This window comes from Anguilla rostrata, chromosome 2 (assembly GCF_018555375.3).
Source record: "Anguilla rostrata isolate EN2019 chromosome 2, ASM1855537v3, whole genome shotgun sequence".
Taxonomy (NCBI): domain Eukaryota; kingdom Metazoa; phylum Chordata; class Actinopteri; order Anguilliformes; family Anguillidae; genus Anguilla; species Anguilla rostrata.
In genome coordinates, this window is record NC_057934.1 from 8,628,968 (window position 1) to 8,645,783 (window position 16,816).

A 16,816-nucleotide genomic window follows, 5' to 3' on the forward strand; every position below is an offset into this window, starting at 1 on the left:
GGTACTTAGCTATGCTAACACATTCCCCGACCCAGCAGGTACTTAGCTACGCTAACACATTCCCCGACCCAGCAGGTACTTAGCTACGCTAACACATTCCCAGACTCAGCAGGTACTTGGCTATGCTAACACATTCCCGACCCAGTAGGTACTTAGCTATGCTAACACATTCCCAGACCCAGCAGGTACTTAGCTACGCTAGCGTATCACGTGCCAGGCTCCCAGGCTGGGTGAACCCTACCTGACTCTGTGAACCAGGAGCAGGCGGAGTTGGGGTTGACGGTATCGAAGCGGACCACCTGGTTGGTTTCGGTGCCCTTGCTGACGGCCATGCAGATGAGAGGGTACTGGTGCTCCGGGACCACCAGCATCTCAAACACCTCCAGGGGGCACGGCAGAGGGAAGTCTATGTTCTGGGGAGGGGGGTCGGACAGTCAGGTCCCATTCAATACTCATCTCTCAATGCAAAATACAGCACCCTCCATTAAAACTGGGACAGCCAAATCAAGTGTGAATTATTTTTTTTTGCAGCGCACTCCTGCAATTTGGATTTGAGAGTAATAGAAGGCAAAGTAAAAATAAATAAATAAATACATTTAAAAAAAAATGATTAATTTTGGGGTATTTATATGCATGTCTTCAACCATTTCAGATTAACGCTTTCTGTGCTCAATGCCCAGGTTCAAGCATCTCAAATCTAAACAAATAAAGTCAATGAAAAACTACTACCGAATATGACATACACTGGATTTACTAATACTGGTGGGAAACTTCAGCTTTCAGTGCTGACAGGAATATCTGTCCAACGACCGCTGTTCCGTGGACCGTCTGACAGCCTTACCTTGATGAGCATGAACTTCTGCATGGGCTCCACCCACTCGAGCAGCACCACGCTGGACTGGAACGCGCCGCACAGGTACTTATGACCCGTGTACGGGTTCCGCACTGGGGCAGAGAGACACGGGGGGGGGGGGGGAAGTCTGTCAATCACTGTAAAAGCAGGCCGTTAATCACCGTCAACGGCGCCAGCCAATCACAGTCCGCCAGGCTCGTCAAACCCCCCGGAATGCATATGAGCCTGTCTCTCTAAATATAACTCAGCAGAGTGACGCTGTGCGTGTGTGTGTGTGTGTGCGCGCGTGTGTTTGTGTGTGTGTGTGTGTGTGTCTGTGTGTGTGTGTGCGCGCGTGTGTTTGTGTGTGTGTGTGTGTGTGTGTGGGGGGGGGGATATGTGGCTATTTCTTTTTTTCTTTTACTTCACCGCTTTCAGAACACGCTGGAGAGACAGGACTGTCTCCATAGCGACGTGAAATACGCCACATGGCTTTGCGGGAGGTGGCGGCAGCAGAACAGAACAGAAACCATGACAACAGAACCTAGAGCAGCTTTGGAACAGCAGTCCCCAGACTTAGTGAGTGGCACCCCTTATTAAAACGTAGCCTAGCTTAAAAATGTACCCCACCTACACCCACCTGTGTAAGGTCGTCATGGTAGCGTCAATCACACCTGTTCATAGAACACTCACCTACACAACACTTCTGGCATCCCTTTGTATCTGGAATTTTATTGGATACTGCAAACTTCCTGTAACCACAGAAATCAGACTCAGCCGATCAGTTAACTTTTGTAGCTGTAACAAAATAGGCATGTTCACGTTACAATGAAATTACAATGAAATTAGAATATCGGTCACGCTAACCTGGGAATGATCTTGTCGGGAAGTCTGTGGGTCGGTATGGCGACAGGCAGCTTCTGCATTTGTCGTGCGTATTCGAACAGACCCGCTAGGTTGTGTGAGTAGAGCTGTGATGCTTTTCCTGTGGGGGGAAGACACACACGCACAAATGCACGCATGTACATGCGCACACACACACACACACACACACACACACACACACACAGAAACAATGAAGCCATGATTAAGAAATGCAGCGCTTCAGTTCACGTCCCAGATAATCATGACTGATCAAGGCCATGTCCCTCGCAGCCCGGAGAACCGTCTCACCGCTGAACGCACAAAATCCGTCTCAAGCGGGAGAACTTCCTCTTTCCCGCAGCGAGGGAAGCAGTAAATCAATCGAGCGTTTGAGAGGGTCTGAACTGCATCGATGCAGCGTTTGAGAGGGTCTGAACTGCATCGATGCAGCGTTTGAGAGGGTCTGAACTGCATCGATGCAGCGTTTGAGAGGGTCTGAACTGCATCGATGCAGCGTTTGAGAGGGTCTGAACTGCATCGATGCAGCGTTTGAGAGGGTCTGAACTGCATCAATGCAGCGTTTGAGAGGGTCTGAACTGCATCAATGCAGCATTTGAGAGGGTCTGAACTGCATCAATGCAGCGGTTGAGAGGGTCTGAACTGCATCAATGCAGCGTTTGAGAGGGTCTGAACTGCATCAATGCAGCGTTTGAGAGGGTCTGAACTGCATCGATGCAGCGTTTGAGAGGGTCTGAACTGCATCGATGCAGCGTTTGAGAGGGTCTGAACTGCATCAATGCAGCGTTTGAGAGGGTCTGAACTGCATCGATGCAGCGTTTGAGATGGTCTGAACTGCATCGATGCAGCGTTTGAGAGGGTCTGAACTGCATCAATGCAGCATTTGAGAGGGTCTGAACTGCATCAGTGCAGCGTTTGAGAGGGTCTGAACTGCATTGATGCAACGTTTAAGAGGGTCTGAAGCTCGGCTCACCGGATATGGAGAGCAGGCAGTTGTTCATCACGTACAGCCACGTGCACCTTCGAGGGAAGAGCTGAGGGGGAGAGAGGAAATGGTCACACGGTCGGGCCCAAATAAAGGCTGCTTTTTCAGACGTGCGTCCATTACCGGGGTTACGCACCTGCTCCATGGAGGTCTCGTGCAGCTCGTTCAGGTTTAAGGTGTATATGCCCTCCTCCGCGCCAAATATCAAATACTGGTCTAAAAAAATAATAATTCAAAATAAAAGCACGTTAAGAACCAGGTGTGGTGACAGATCAAATTCTGACTGACATGTCCATCAAACCCTTTCAATAAGCATGGAGGGCTATTGTGAATACAGTGCCATTGGTTAATGCTGTAGCTGTTTTCATTCTGGTCCAGTTTGGCACAGACTTCAGTTACTGAACAAAGATTTTGCTTCTGAAATCCTAGCTACAGCCAGCAGATTACCAGCCTCACCCTTTAACCACCATTATGTGAAATATGCACGATATCAAACATGATATCAAACACCAGTTATCAAACAGCAGATATCAAACATCGTATATGAAAAAGAAATTAAGTAAGCAAGCCTTGCAAAGCTTATTTCTGTACTGAAGTGAAAATGAATCTGGAGGAGGACCCTCATTACAAGCTGGACTTTATATTTACCTTCTGACTGATCCTGTTCTGAGTCACAGCTTTGGAGGTCAGTTACATTTAAACTCACTCAATTCAATAAATGAATCAAAATTCATTTCAGAGACTGGAAAACGGCCGTAATGCTCAACAATGTTTTCTTTTTTTTTCCAGATCTCCATGAACTGAATTGCAACTTGAGTTCTTGATCTGCCTGGACTGAACTGGAGCACTGGTGCCCGGTGCTGAAGTTCAGAACGCTTCCACATTTCTAGCGGGACACATTCCGAGCGCGGGAAGAATACCTCGCGTGTCCGGGTTTATCCAGGAGGTGGCGCAGTGGATTTTTAAGGGACAGCCGTTGAAGACCTTTGAGAAGCAAGCGCCCATCTGTTAGGGACAGAGAGGCAGGAGTGTTATTAAAATATCTGCCAGGAAAGCAGATGCCAGCTCTGTTATCCCGGTTCCTCTTCAGTTTCATGTGACCAGTCCACCCCAGTTCAGCTCTTACAAATGGATTTTCTACCTAAAACACTCTCACATTCCCAGATAGGGTAGAGAAAAAAATTCCCTCTTATCTGACAGGGTAGAGTGGAAAATTCCCTTATTATCTGACAGGGTAGAGTGGAAAATTCTCTTCTTATCTGACAGGGTAGAGTGGAAAATTTTGCTCTCCCATCAGTCACAAAATAACAGTACAGCAGGCATGTGAAAACAAAACCAAACAGCAACATAAAAGCATTTCATTTTTTTTACAGCAGTATTGACAAGCGTTGTTTACTGTGAATGAAGTTAACTGAAACCAGGATCGAAGGCAGATTATCACCCTTTAACCCCTTAAGGCACAAGATTACAAATATGTGATTAGAATGTTCTTTACTGAACATTCTAATCCTGATGTAACAACCACTGCTGGTAAATAAAATTAAACAGAGTTCTAGAACACTGACTTGGAACATTCCAAATGACCTACTCTTCAAAGGGATAACAGACTTCAATATATTCGGCCTGTGGTTCCCAAAGTCCTCCTAATGACCGAATGCACTGTGCTTGACCCTTCTCCCTTACTAAACTGCAGCCATGTACAGGTATTTCACTGGAATGTTCTACAGAAAAAAGACAAGATGGCTGCTAAAGTCCCACACAAAAGGGGTTCCCAAACTGTATGAACCCAGGACCCAGTTACAGAGCAAATAAATGTTACTGTGATCACACCTCATCTTGAAATGTGATCAAAAATTGGTTCAGAGATGAAATTGGAAATTCTGTCTTAACATCATGTCCAAACAACTGTACACTGTAGCTAATGCAGTGCATGTAGCACATTAAACTCGTTCAGTTATGCAGTGATTCATTTACCATTTTCCACAAACACTAATGGCCGTGGACTGTGACTCTCAGGGCCCACCCCCAGGACCCCCCAGTGGGTCCCAACCCCCTAGTTTAAGACCCCCCCCACCCCCCTTAACTAGCCAACAGAAATGCCGAATTTCAACTCCTGGTACTTACATGGACCTTAGGGGTGGGCGGGAGGCCGTTACTGATTGGCTTCTGCAAAGAGAAGATCCTAATTAGCAGAGTGAACAGAGAAAAAATACTAAAATAACAAGAAAGGATATTAAACCAGCTCAAACCCACACATTCCTACACACACAGCACCATTCAATTAGAACTCCCCACCAAACACACACACCCTACAATTTAATTACACGCACACACACACATACACACACATACACAGACACACACACACAAATATCTGTCGATTGCAGCCACAAACCTCAACGCACAGGCATAAGTTTCCAAACACCCACCACACAACGCAAACAAATATTACTCATTTTAATGATCTCGCTCCCACACGCGGTACACAAAACGCCCTCTCAAAGATCCTCTCTCTGAAGACTCTAAGCAGCAGCAGCCGAGCAGCCAATTAACACTCAACGTCTACCGACAAACTGCAGGCTGAGATTCATTTGAACTGTTCTTTAAAAAAAACAAAAAAGTCTTCCCATAACGAGTACAAGAATGAAGAATAAATTATTTAGTCGGAGACACTGAGGGCATAACAATTTAGAGGCCCTCGCAGGGCCTTTTAAAAATGCCTGTCCAACAATTTGGGTCCCCCCCCGCCCCCAAAAAAGAGCAACTAAATGCATTCAGGACACAGTCCGTTCTGTGAGAAATCAAAGGAAAACAGCAATAAATAAATAAATAAATAAATAAATAAAATTAGCCAGCAGCTGAACTTGGTAAACAAAGAGAGAACTGATAAAAAATTGAGAGATTTCTAACTGCGTACTACTGAGGACAAAGTCAAAGAACCAGGACGTGACTCTTTTCTGCAAACAGGCGTGATTCTTCCTCAACTATATTGCAAGCCCTGCGAGGTGTCTCAGGATTTCTTTATTCTGGCAGGGTCTCCGAGATTCAACACGAAAAAGATGAGATGGCTTCGCTCAGCCAACTCACAACTCACTGCGATGGAAACAGTCGCGTATGTGTGTGCGTGCGAGTACTGTGTGTGTGTGAGTTAGTGAGAGAGAGAGAGATCTGTAACAAAGCTGCTCAGGTTTTTGGGCTGTGTGTGTGTGTGTGTGCACGGCGTGTGTGTGTGATCTGCAAGGAAGCCGCTCGGTTTTTGCCTTGGTTACCGGGATGTCCTTCCTCTCCTTCTGCGCAGAGACTGCAGGGGGCGCTGTGGACTGCTTATCCTTCTCTCCGTTCACATGAGAAGGGTTCACCCCATTGCCTACAGAGAGGGAGAGAGAACCTGCTTAATTTGTTTTCTCCCCGGAGCAGCTAGAGTTTAACACACGTCCCAATCTGCCCCCCACCCCCCCCCCCCCCCCCGGCGCCCCTAATGGGAGGGGTCTTCTGCTGGGATGCTGTGCAGTATAATGGTAATGGAGAACTGGAACCGTGGCTGAGAGGCTGCAGGTCCGGTGGCCAGTTGGGATGCCGCTGTTGTACCTCCGAGCTAGAACAACTTAACCTTAAACGCTACAGCGAAAATGTCCAGCTAAATGGAGGGGCAAAAAACTGAGCATGTTGCTCTAGATAACAGTGTCTGCTAAGTGAATAAATACATTTGAAAAATTACAATAATAATAAAGGTGATACTACTGCTTCCACTAATGCTACTACTGGTAATAACAATAATAATAAAGCGACAATGGAACTGAGGGGAAGTGCGCGCCTATTGGCCGAGCGAGGGATTTGGCGTTGCCCGTGGTAACGCCCCCCCGCTCAGCGGTGATCTGGATGGCACGCAGCCTGCTGACTCACAGCGTAGAGGAAACGGACGCACAGCTCTGCAAGGTGTGAGGAGAACGTGTTACGCTGCCAGGCTCAGCTGCAACACTGCGCGCGTGGGGCGACGGCTCCAACGCACGCACGCACGCACACACGGGAACAAGCGAACGGCTTCCTATGGTCCATAGCTCATATTTGTATACTGCACAATTAAGCAACCAATCGGAATATAAAACACATCATAAAAACTGTGCATATAAAAAAACAAGCCCGAAGCATTGGCCACAACGATGCACTTACAACATTTCCAGCATCAAGCTCTATTTATAACAGAAGCGAACAGGATGTTTTAATATACATATGCAAACGTGTCCGCTGCTACCACTACTACTAACTGGCTACGTTTGTCAATTTTTCTGCCAAGCAGAAGGGAGCATTAATTAAAGCAGGAGGACGTGGTGACTCAAGACACAGCAATGACACTGACGGGAAATGAACAAAACTAGCTATTCAAAATGGCTGCTTTTGGAGACGGGATAGTGGAGCAGGGGGCAGGGGGAGGGGCTAAGTGGGCAGAGATGGAAGGAGTGGGTGGAGCTCTAAGGGCAGCCCTATGAGGGTCGGCACTAAGTGGGTGGAGCCTAGAGAGAAGGCGGGGCTACGTGGGGCGGAGCTACCCTACACTGCCGGCTGCCTTACTCTCGTCTTCCTCCTCCTCCTCCTCATCGTCTTCCTCGGGGTAGGCATGCAACCAGTCCCAGAAATCCCTAAAGCTCTCGGAATGGCCCTCCGGGTCCCAGGGCCCCGGGCTCTGTGGGGCCTCGTTACCTAGGCTATTCCTCCTGTGGGGGGGCAGCCGAGGGGGCGGGGGCCTGGGGGGCACGTAGGAGGCCGGCCGGGCGCGGCTGGGGCTCTCCGACACGGGGCAGCGCTTGATGGTCCCGTGGTTACCACCGTCGTCGTCGCCAGGATGGCTCTCCTGGGGGCCGCAGATGGACTTGGGCTGGAAAAGGAGGGGGGAGATCGTACTGAGCAGCAGAGACCAGCAGTACGGCGCACGCATGCAGCACAGAGGCACAGCGGTACTTCCTGAGGACCCGGTACTAATCCAGGTTAAAAACAAATATATTTAAGATGCAGCATAAAAAAACAAACATATTCTAAATGCATCGTAATGGAGGGGAAACACTTCCATTAGAAGACAAATCTGAGTTTTCAGAAGATATGCAGTCATGTTGGAATCGATGATGCAAATAAATGTTGCAAAAATGTGGAGGTGCGCACAATGACAATATATAGAGCATTCACAGATAATGAAGTGTGTGCACGAATAATGAAGCGTGTGCACAGATAATGGAGAGCATGCACAGATAATGTACAGCTCGTGATAATGTACAGTGTGCACAGATAATGTACAGCATGCCAGAATAATATAGAACGTGCATGGATAACTAAGTGTGTGCACAGATAATGTAGAGCATGCACAGATAATGAAGTGTGTGCACGGATAATGTAGAGCTTGCACAGATAATGAAGTGTGTATGGATAATGTAGTGTGTGCACGGATAATTTAGAGTGTGCACGGATAATGCAGAGCTTGCACAGATAATGAAGAACATGCTCAGGTAATGCAGAATGTGCACAGACAGGCTTACTGCAGCTAATGTGCCTGAGAGCAAGCCTGCCCAGCAGTGAAAAAAACACCACACTACGGCAGCAGCGAGAGGTATGTGTCAGAACAGCGGCTCAGGAAGAAAAGCAGGTTTGAAAAAAGGGAACACTTAATTGGTAAAATGATTTCTCCAGTTCCCCGACGGGAGAAACAGCTGAAAGATTTACAAAAGCCCATTATTTTACTGAGCTGAACAAGCTGCAGCTACAGCTGTACTGTACTGTCACACTGAAATCTGTAGGAGAAACCACACTACTGCTACCAAAACCTACCCCTTAAACCACACTACCGCTACCAAAACACACCCCTTAAACCACACTACTGCTACCAAAACACACCCCTTAAACCACACTACCGCTACCAAAACACACCCCTTAAACCACACTACTGCTACCAAAACACACCCCTTAAACCACACTACTGCTACCAAAATCTACCCCTTAAACCACACTACTGCTACCAAAATACACCCCTTAAACCACACTACTGCTACCAAAACACACCCCTTAAACCACACTACTGCTACCAAAATACACCCCTTAAACCAGACTGCCCCAACCAAAATCCACCCCTTAAACCACACTGACTCTACCAAAGTGTTCACAAAAAAAGAAGGGAAAACACTGATCCATAGAAATTAAGGGTTTGTATAAAAAAATTTAAAAAAAAAATAAAAAATGAGGAAAAGACCAGTATGGTTCCTGATGAAAACTTGGGGCGATCAATGAGTACCTGGGACTTGATTTACAGAAAATACCAGGCAAGATTGTTAGTACAAAATTCATAATATGTGCACCATGGCATGCAAAGAATTCCTCCATCACTTTACTGAGTGTCTCTCATAACTCAGCGAAATATAGTGTTTAAAAGCACAATATGCCAGTCGCTCTCAAAGGAAACACTTATGGGCCCCACAAATCTACACCACAATAAATAATTTTTTTTACAATTAATACATGAAATGTGCATTAAGGTAGAAGTATCTGTACCTTAAATGCACAAACTACCAGCTTTTACAAACTGAAACACCCCAAATTTTGATGACGGATCGGTTGCCTACACCCACACAGTGCTGAGCAAAGACCACTATGAGCGTACAGAACAGAGCAGAAGTATTAGTGTAATAAGACCTCCACTCCCAGGTGTGGCGCTGCTGCTGAAAAAGGTACTTAACCTGAACTGATTCTGTAGTCGCTCTTGATCGAGCTTCCGCCAAATGCTGAAATGCAAAAGTAATGTAACGGGCACAGAGATGAGGAACCTTGGCTTTGTTAATGACACAAATATTGCATTCCAAATTCCGTTTGGGTGTGGAGCATGTAAAATTACAAGTTGTCCTGTTGGCCTACCTTTGGAGGCAGAGGTGGGGGCACTTTGGGCCTCATGGTGTTGCTGGATGAGCTGGGGGGGTGGGGAGGGGTGTGAGAGGGTGAGACAATTAGAACCATACGATGATGCCTGTGCTATCCCAGAATTCCCCAGTCATTCATAAGTGAACCCTGCATGCTAGGACAGTGTTAGCACACGCCAGATCCCATAACACACTTCTCGGATTAGGACATTCACAATTAAGATGATTAGGAGAACTAACTGTTGATCTTGACCATCAATCACTGGTGATCTTGCATTCTTTTGACAGTTGGATCTTTGACAGTAAAGTACCTCAGCCTATATTCATAAAGCATCCCAGAGTAAGTGTGCTGAAATAGGCTCAGCTGTGCCTTTTTAGCTCTACATGAATACGGTCTAGATATGAACAGATCCTAGAGCAGCATTCCTGTTCCAAGATGCATTATGCATACAGGTACTGTTATGTTTTTAAAAGATAATCTTGTTAGGATCTTCATTTAGATCCCCAAGTCTGTTTAGGATTTTACCAATAAATCTAGGACGTTAAGTAGTCCAGTATTAGTGTTTGCTCATTTCCTAATATATATTCCACTATTTATTTCACTTATAGGGTGCGCAAGCTTCTTCCTGTTAGGATGTTTACTGTCAAGATCCGTGAATTGCATTGACCATGAGATTAACAGGAACACTTTACTCAAAGTTGGGTGCTTATGCAGCATTTATAATACCTTTATAAGTGCAATATAATGCATTATAACCATTGTCAAGCATCATACAGTGTACACAAAATTTGATTTATATGATGCAACGTCATTACTGTCAAAATGTGTTAATTACATGTATCATGTCTTGATATCAGTCTTTATAAAATGGTTTTAATGATTATATGCTTATCCCAGTATTTAGAGCTGACAATGGCATTTCAACATTTGAAAGAACCACTTCTAATAAAGTGCTACCAAATTAACACATTTCAGACTTGAGTTTTACAGGTGTGATTCCCTGCAAACTGTCTGGAACCATTAAATCAACCAGAGGCAGAACTCCTTTCAAAGCAGGACATGGGCACAGGCACCAATTTGCAAAGCCAGCTGGGAAATGTAGTATCCACAATCCAAACATTGAAAGACCGAGAACACAACACTTCCACACAGTATCAGGTTCAGAAGTATACAAATGCTTCCATCACAGGATCACAGCGGCAGCTGCTGATGTCACAATCACCGATGAGGTCACAATGGCCAGGCGGATGAGAGCGGGAGTTGGGGGGAAGGGTGTCTTATGGTTATTATTGCCATGACAACTGAGCAGAGGCATGCATGACAGGTTTGCAGGCAAATTCATTTCCCAAAAAAATAAAACAAAATTAAATGAAAGCAAAGCCAAGAGGCTATTGAGAGGAGCGGAACACAAACAGCGCAGGTGCAAGCAGGGGTCGCTACGGCTACTGCGCAGGAATGAGCATGCTGGGGCTGGGTGAGTCAGGAAGAGGCCAAGCCAGGAGGCGGGGCCAGGAGGCAAAGGCGGAGCATATGAAATGAAGGCGTGGATGAAACTGGCAAGCCTTTCCATTCATTTTTTCTTTTTTTTTCTTTTTGGAGAAGGCAAGGCAAAAGGGGAGGGGCATGATTCTGAGAGACTGGCAAAACTAAACTAAGAACACGAAAGGACTTACTGTTGAGTTTCATCATCATCACCACCATCATCATCATCATCATCATCCTCTAAATGTGCCACATGGCCCCTGAGGAGATGAAGGTAGCAAGGCTCAGTGAGGGGGCCGGGTTTTCGTTCAGCACCGTTACGGGCTTCAGCTGCTTTCTGTCCATGAGGTCAGGGGAGGGAAACCCCTTCCAGCCAGGGCCGGATCCGTTTCTGGATTTCGCGCTGGCTTCTGCTCTCAATACCCGATCACCTCTAATCATCTCTGTGATCTTAACACCTGACCATCCCAAATCATCTTTGTGATCTGACTTTTTTTTTTTTTTTTAAAGCGATATTTATCGATAAGCACATGAATGACAGCTCTCATACCCCAGTATTAGAAACTTAACTTCTGTTCTAATGTAGATTCACAGCAAATTCACCAAACTGTGCCAGGAGGATAATTAGTGGGAACATGAGTCAGCATGAATGAATACAGCCCTCCAGAAACAGAGTTCCCCACCCCTGCTACAGATGGAAGAAAACAGCAAAAAAAGAAATTTAAATTTAATTTTCGGCATGCAGTTGCCTTTGAGAGGCACGCTCCTTTGTTTTTTTTTTGTTTGTTTTGTTTTAGTTTTTAAGAGTTTAAGTTTTTTGCTGAGGGGTACAGTAGTAATAACAACAGCGATAAAAAAAATAAATAAAAAAAAATCAGGGTTTACAGCAAATGAGTCCTCTGTTACATGGACTGGATAAGCCAGGGGAGGGTGGGGGGGGGGAGGGGGATGGGAGTAGGGGGTATGGCTGTTAGGTCACATCAAAATATTAAACAATGTGGTTTTGGGGTAAAGCAGCAGGGATCGTCAGCCCTGGTCCTGGACAGCTGCAGGGTCTGCTGATTTTTGGCGTTACTCAGCACCTAACTGACCGATCACAGCAGCTGCTCACAGGGGCGCCTCCCTTCTCCTCTCCTGGTTCGCTGAGTCTGAATTGCCTTTTCATTTTTAAGACGAAAATAATACCCAGCAGGCCGTGCGGCGCCCCTGCGATTGACAGGTGTGCGAGGCCTACCTCTGATGTAGCTCCTCCTCCACAGATTTCAGAAGACTCCTGTGAGGAGAGAATGAAGAGGAAGGTCAGCCAAGCCCGTCTCACAAAAACACGAGCACACACGGTCAACCCCCGTTCTTTGTGAAATTAATAACGAACTTCAGGCTTTCAGCAGCCTACGTTCAGAGAGTAACTTGAAACATTTTCTAAGCCATATTTTAATCCTTTGAAGATCAGTTTTTTTTTGGGGAATGTTTCTAAGTCAGTGTTTAGAATGCCATTGCTTTCACATACTGATTGTTACATCAGCATAAGAACGTGCAGTTGAGAACCTTCTAATCACATATTTGTGATCTCACACGTTAAAGGGTTAAAAAGGGAAACTGCCTTGAGATCATTTTTAGGAGATCAAAACAGCAGCAACTGGGAAGGGGCGGTAGTATCAGCACAAATAACGATGCCATTTGCCTCAATGTGTGATGACTAAAGGGAGCATCAATGGAGACAACGGAGTTAAGCAGAGTTACTATTTTTACTCATCCCACTGATGTGTGTGTGTGTGTGTGTGCGCCTGCAAGTGTGTGTGAGATAAAACCTCTACTGTACCTTTTTGTCATAAATCCATTCCAAAGTGCTCAATTTTTAAGCTTCAAATCTTCATATTTCAGTTTTAATAATTCAATACACGGCAGTTGAGCTCAGTATGTTGATTCAACAAACAAATTGTATGGCACTGAAGCCGGACTAAAGAAAAGAGTCGTGGTTATCTTTTATGTATTACCACTTAGTGGCCCTTCGACTGGAAGACCGGGCTCAGACTAAATAAGGGATGAGTCTGGCAGGACAGGAGCCACAATCAGTTCAGCGGCAGCAGTTTGCAGCATGACATCATCAATACCGCCATACGGAACGCTGCCTAACAGCCAAGTGTGATGTCAGCTATTCTGCATGCATTTTCCAGCAAAAATTTTACAGCAAAAAAAAAAAAAAAAAATTTAAAAATTAAAATGAGTAAACTAGGCAAACCTCACTGTTAAACAGTGCTCCCAAACGTGGCCGTTCACTGCACTCCATGCATTCCGTTCTGAGGTCATTCTCAAGGTCAGTTCAGCTTTAGTAAATAACGGGTCGCTGTGTGCGTGTGTGTGTGTGTGTGTGTGTGTGTGTGTATGTGTGTGTGTGTGTGTTTGTGTGTGTGTGTGTTTGTGTGTGTGCGAGTGCGCGTGTGTGCATGTGTGTGCGCGTGCATGCGTGCTGTCACAATGTGCCTCCATCACTGACCTCTCAGTAAAAATATACCTGCAGTACTGACACAACCTGCTTCCATCACGGTCCTCACAGCCCAAACACACCCGCAGTACTGACACACCGTCCGCACAGAGCAGCGTCCGTCTGTCCCACTTACTTGTTCCCTCCCAGGATGGAGCCTCCGGGGGATCCCTGCTCGTAATCCAGGGGCGAGTCCTGGGGGAGAGCACATCGGGAGGAACAGTCAGGACCCCCCCGCCTCCAGAGATCACACCGCCAGCGCTTTAAAACCCCGCATCGCCCGCCCACCACACCGCACCACACCACACCAGGGTCAAACACACGTTTGAAATTTTAAAAAAGACCACATTGCGCAGAGGCAGGTTTTTTTCCCCCACAGATGATGGGCTGGTGGCTGACTGATCGAATTTCAGTGAAAAGGAACTGGGAGAAACGTATCCGGGACCGACCTTCTGGTGCAAAATATTTTTCACATTTGGCACAATGAAAGCATGAAGCGATACTTTGGACCGAAACGTCGACCCGGACAATTTTTGATTGGGAAGTCTGAGAATATTGGAGGCAGCCACTTTAGATGCCAGTAAGTTTGAAAAAGTTTCCTTCAGACCCCTGAGAAATCAACTAAATGTGTAAAATGATGCAATGCTGTGTTTTGGCACAAACATTTGAAGAATTCTGTCCTGAAGATCGGAAAAATTTGGTTTTAAATCTGTCAGTATCCTGCAGGGGTGAAACCGGCATCTAAAGGGTTAAAGTATTTCAAATAACATATTTGACCCAGGCCTGATGCACATCAATAAATAACACTTTCTAAATTAGAACCCCAGGATGACCTTTACTGTTTAATAACTTACCTTTTTCATATATAGCAGATGTAGGTAAACAATTGGAGCCATGCACACGAGTTGAATTACTATTCAACTAATAATACCTGGGTTCAGTGATTTTCATAAAGACTTTCTTTGAGTGACATTTAGAGAAAATTGTGACCAATGACCAAAGCGAAAGGAGAGAAAAATAAAGATTGAAGCCAACATTGAAGCAGACATTTTAAAATTCAAACACAGCAGTGCTATGGACTCAAGTGAGATGAAATGGCTGACCCAGAAAATAAAACAAGAAAATACAGAAAATACTTCTAGATTTCTACCCGTCGAAAAAGAAAACTACATTTGTGCAGATTAAGCAAACCATGGGAGTTAAATACTATCATTATCACAAGAGCTCAAATAACAGAGGAGCCATACCCTCTAGTTGAGCGAACAAAAAACAAAATGAAATTTAATGAAAAGCCCTCAAAATAAACCGCAAGCTTTTTTTTAGCTCTTAATTACGCAATTACTCTGTGCACAAATGACACAAATTATCCCGAAACTCTTGAGTCTCAGGAACATAGAGCCACTAAAATTCGGCTCTCGATCGAGGAGAGTCCCGCAATGCCCTCAGAACGCGTCATACCGCGGGGACCGGCCCTGAGTGACAGGAGCTGTCCGGAGCTGACTGACAGCTGCCTCGCTGCGCAGGGCATCCAGACGAGGACACGCTTCCGCGGAGTGCAAATCGGGTCTGACAGACCGCGCACGCTAGGCTACTTAAAACGGCACCGCCGCGCCCTGGTCCTGCGCTTCGCCCCATCGCCCGGTCGTTTGTTTTTTAAGGACACGAACATGGCGGTGGCTTTGAACGCTTTTCCCGCCTTTTCCTCCCAGTTAGGAACGCTCGATCGTATTCGCCAGCCGCGCCCGTTTCTGCGACCCCCCCGCTGACGATTCAGGAGAGCTCAGACGAGCGCCCGCCCTCCTTCGGAACGCGCCATGGCAACTGGAACAGAGCCTTAACATATACCAGATAGTGTGGCCCATTCCCACACTGGAACAGAGCCTCAACAGATACTAGACCATGGGGCCCATCCACACACTAGAACAGAGCCTCAACAGATACTAGACCATGGGGCCCATCCACACACTAGAACAGAGCCTCAACAGATACTAGACCATGGGGCCCATCCACACACTAGAACAGAGCCTCAACAGATACCAGATATTGTGGCCCATTCCCACACTGGAACAGTGCCTTAACAGACACCAGACTGTGGGGCCCATCCACACACTGGAACAGAAAATAACTATTACGCTAAATAAATATAAGCAGCACAATACAGATTGCGATAAATTACACGTACGTGTTTTGCCTGTACACGTACGTACAGGCAAAACAGAACCTACGCACAAAATAAGCCCAAAAATTGTGACTGCAGAGCATGAGGTGCGAGAGAAGACTTGGATGAGGTTTGATTTTGGCAGGTAGACGGGTGTCCTGTCAGGAGGAGAGTTATGGCCGCGGGCTGGCACTGCTGTAGGTTAACCGGCCTCAGGAGGCCTGGCAGACTCCAGCCCCCAGCACCGGGCCTAAAGCCTGGATTTCACCGGTAAATACTGAGATTCACAGCCGGAAAACGCGCCAAATGTATGTCACCGCGGACACAAAAGTCCGGCAAGCAGAATAAGTGACAGGGCCTTCGGCTCCCAAACGGCCATGACCAAAACAAACAAAAAACGAACACAGAATAGCACAAAAAAAGAATAAACAACTGACCAGGTATGTGACTGAACATGTGATGAACAGCAAAACTAAATGATAACCTACATTCTAACATCACTGCTGTGCAGTTAATAGGTTGCAGGTTCAAATCCCAGGTGGGATAGCGTTGCGGACCCCATAAGTGAGGCACCTAACCAGCATTTCTGCAGTAAAAAATATCCAGCTGTATAAAAGCACTGCATGCAAGCTGCAAACTGCAAGCTAAGAGCAAAGCACTCCGGCTAAAGTTACTCTGCTAATTACCCAAATATAAAAATGCAAATTATGGCTGTAGCTCCAGCCCCAAGAAGGAGGAGCAGAAGGGGATCACGTATGCCTGTGTGTATCTAGGCCCGAGAGAGGAGTCGCTCCAGCAAGTTCCGGAACCCTGTAGGGAAGGGGGGGGGGGGGGGGGGGAGGGGTTCTGAGTGGCAGATCTCTCAACTCGAGCCGATCGGCTTTTTAAAAGCGATTTCTCGTGAAGGTCAAGAGCGAGAATGTCTGCCCACATCAAAGAGCCAACAGGCAAGGGTCAAGCGAAAACAGCTCGGAATGCAAATTAAGAAACGACGCGTTTAGCATTCTTCCCCCGGCCCGCGGCCGATCAGCTTGCGCCGGTCCTGATAACCAGAGAAAACAAGAACACGCTACAAAAACAGCAAAAAAAGGAGCCGCTCGG

The 16,816-nt window shown here is 46.3% G+C and overlaps 1 protein-coding gene across 10 annotated transcripts in view; it reads right to left on the reverse strand.

Moving 5' to 3' along the window:
- The window catches only part of LOC135245030 (mitogen-activated protein kinase kinase kinase kinase 3-like), an 82,738-nt gene that overhangs the window by 5,591 nt on the left and 60,331 nt on the right, over nucleotides 1-16,816 (reverse strand). For 2 of the 10 annotated variants that reach the window (XM_064317807.1, XM_064317790.1), the window contains 14 exons: nucleotides 13,694-13,752; nucleotides 12,310-12,348; nucleotides 11,267-11,335; nucleotides 9,591-9,642; nucleotides 7,269-7,572; nucleotides 5,960-6,066; nucleotides 4,824-4,865; nucleotides 3,620-3,704; nucleotides 2,836-2,915; nucleotides 2,688-2,748; nucleotides 1,700-1,817; nucleotides 1,526-1,584; nucleotides 842-945; nucleotides 242-413 (listed from right to left, as the gene is read on the reverse strand). In XM_064317807.1, coding sequence (XP_064173877.1) covers nucleotides 242-413; nucleotides 842-945; nucleotides 1,526-1,584; nucleotides 1,700-1,817; nucleotides 2,688-2,748; nucleotides 2,836-2,915; nucleotides 3,620-3,704; nucleotides 4,824-4,865; nucleotides 5,960-6,066; nucleotides 7,269-7,572; nucleotides 9,591-9,642; nucleotides 11,267-11,335; nucleotides 12,310-12,348; nucleotides 13,694-13,752 — 1,351 coding nt within the window. Of the gene's footprint in view, nucleotides 1-241; nucleotides 414-841; nucleotides 946-1,525; nucleotides 1,585-1,699; nucleotides 1,818-2,687; nucleotides 2,749-2,835; nucleotides 2,916-3,619; nucleotides 3,705-4,823; nucleotides 4,866-5,959; nucleotides 6,067-7,268; nucleotides 7,573-9,415; nucleotides 9,461-9,590; nucleotides 9,643-11,266; nucleotides 11,336-12,309; nucleotides 12,349-13,693; nucleotides 13,753-16,816 lie in introns of all 10 variants that reach the window. The other 8 variants (XM_064317853.1, XM_064317836.1, XM_064317862.1 and 5 more) reach the window with 6 other exon arrangements.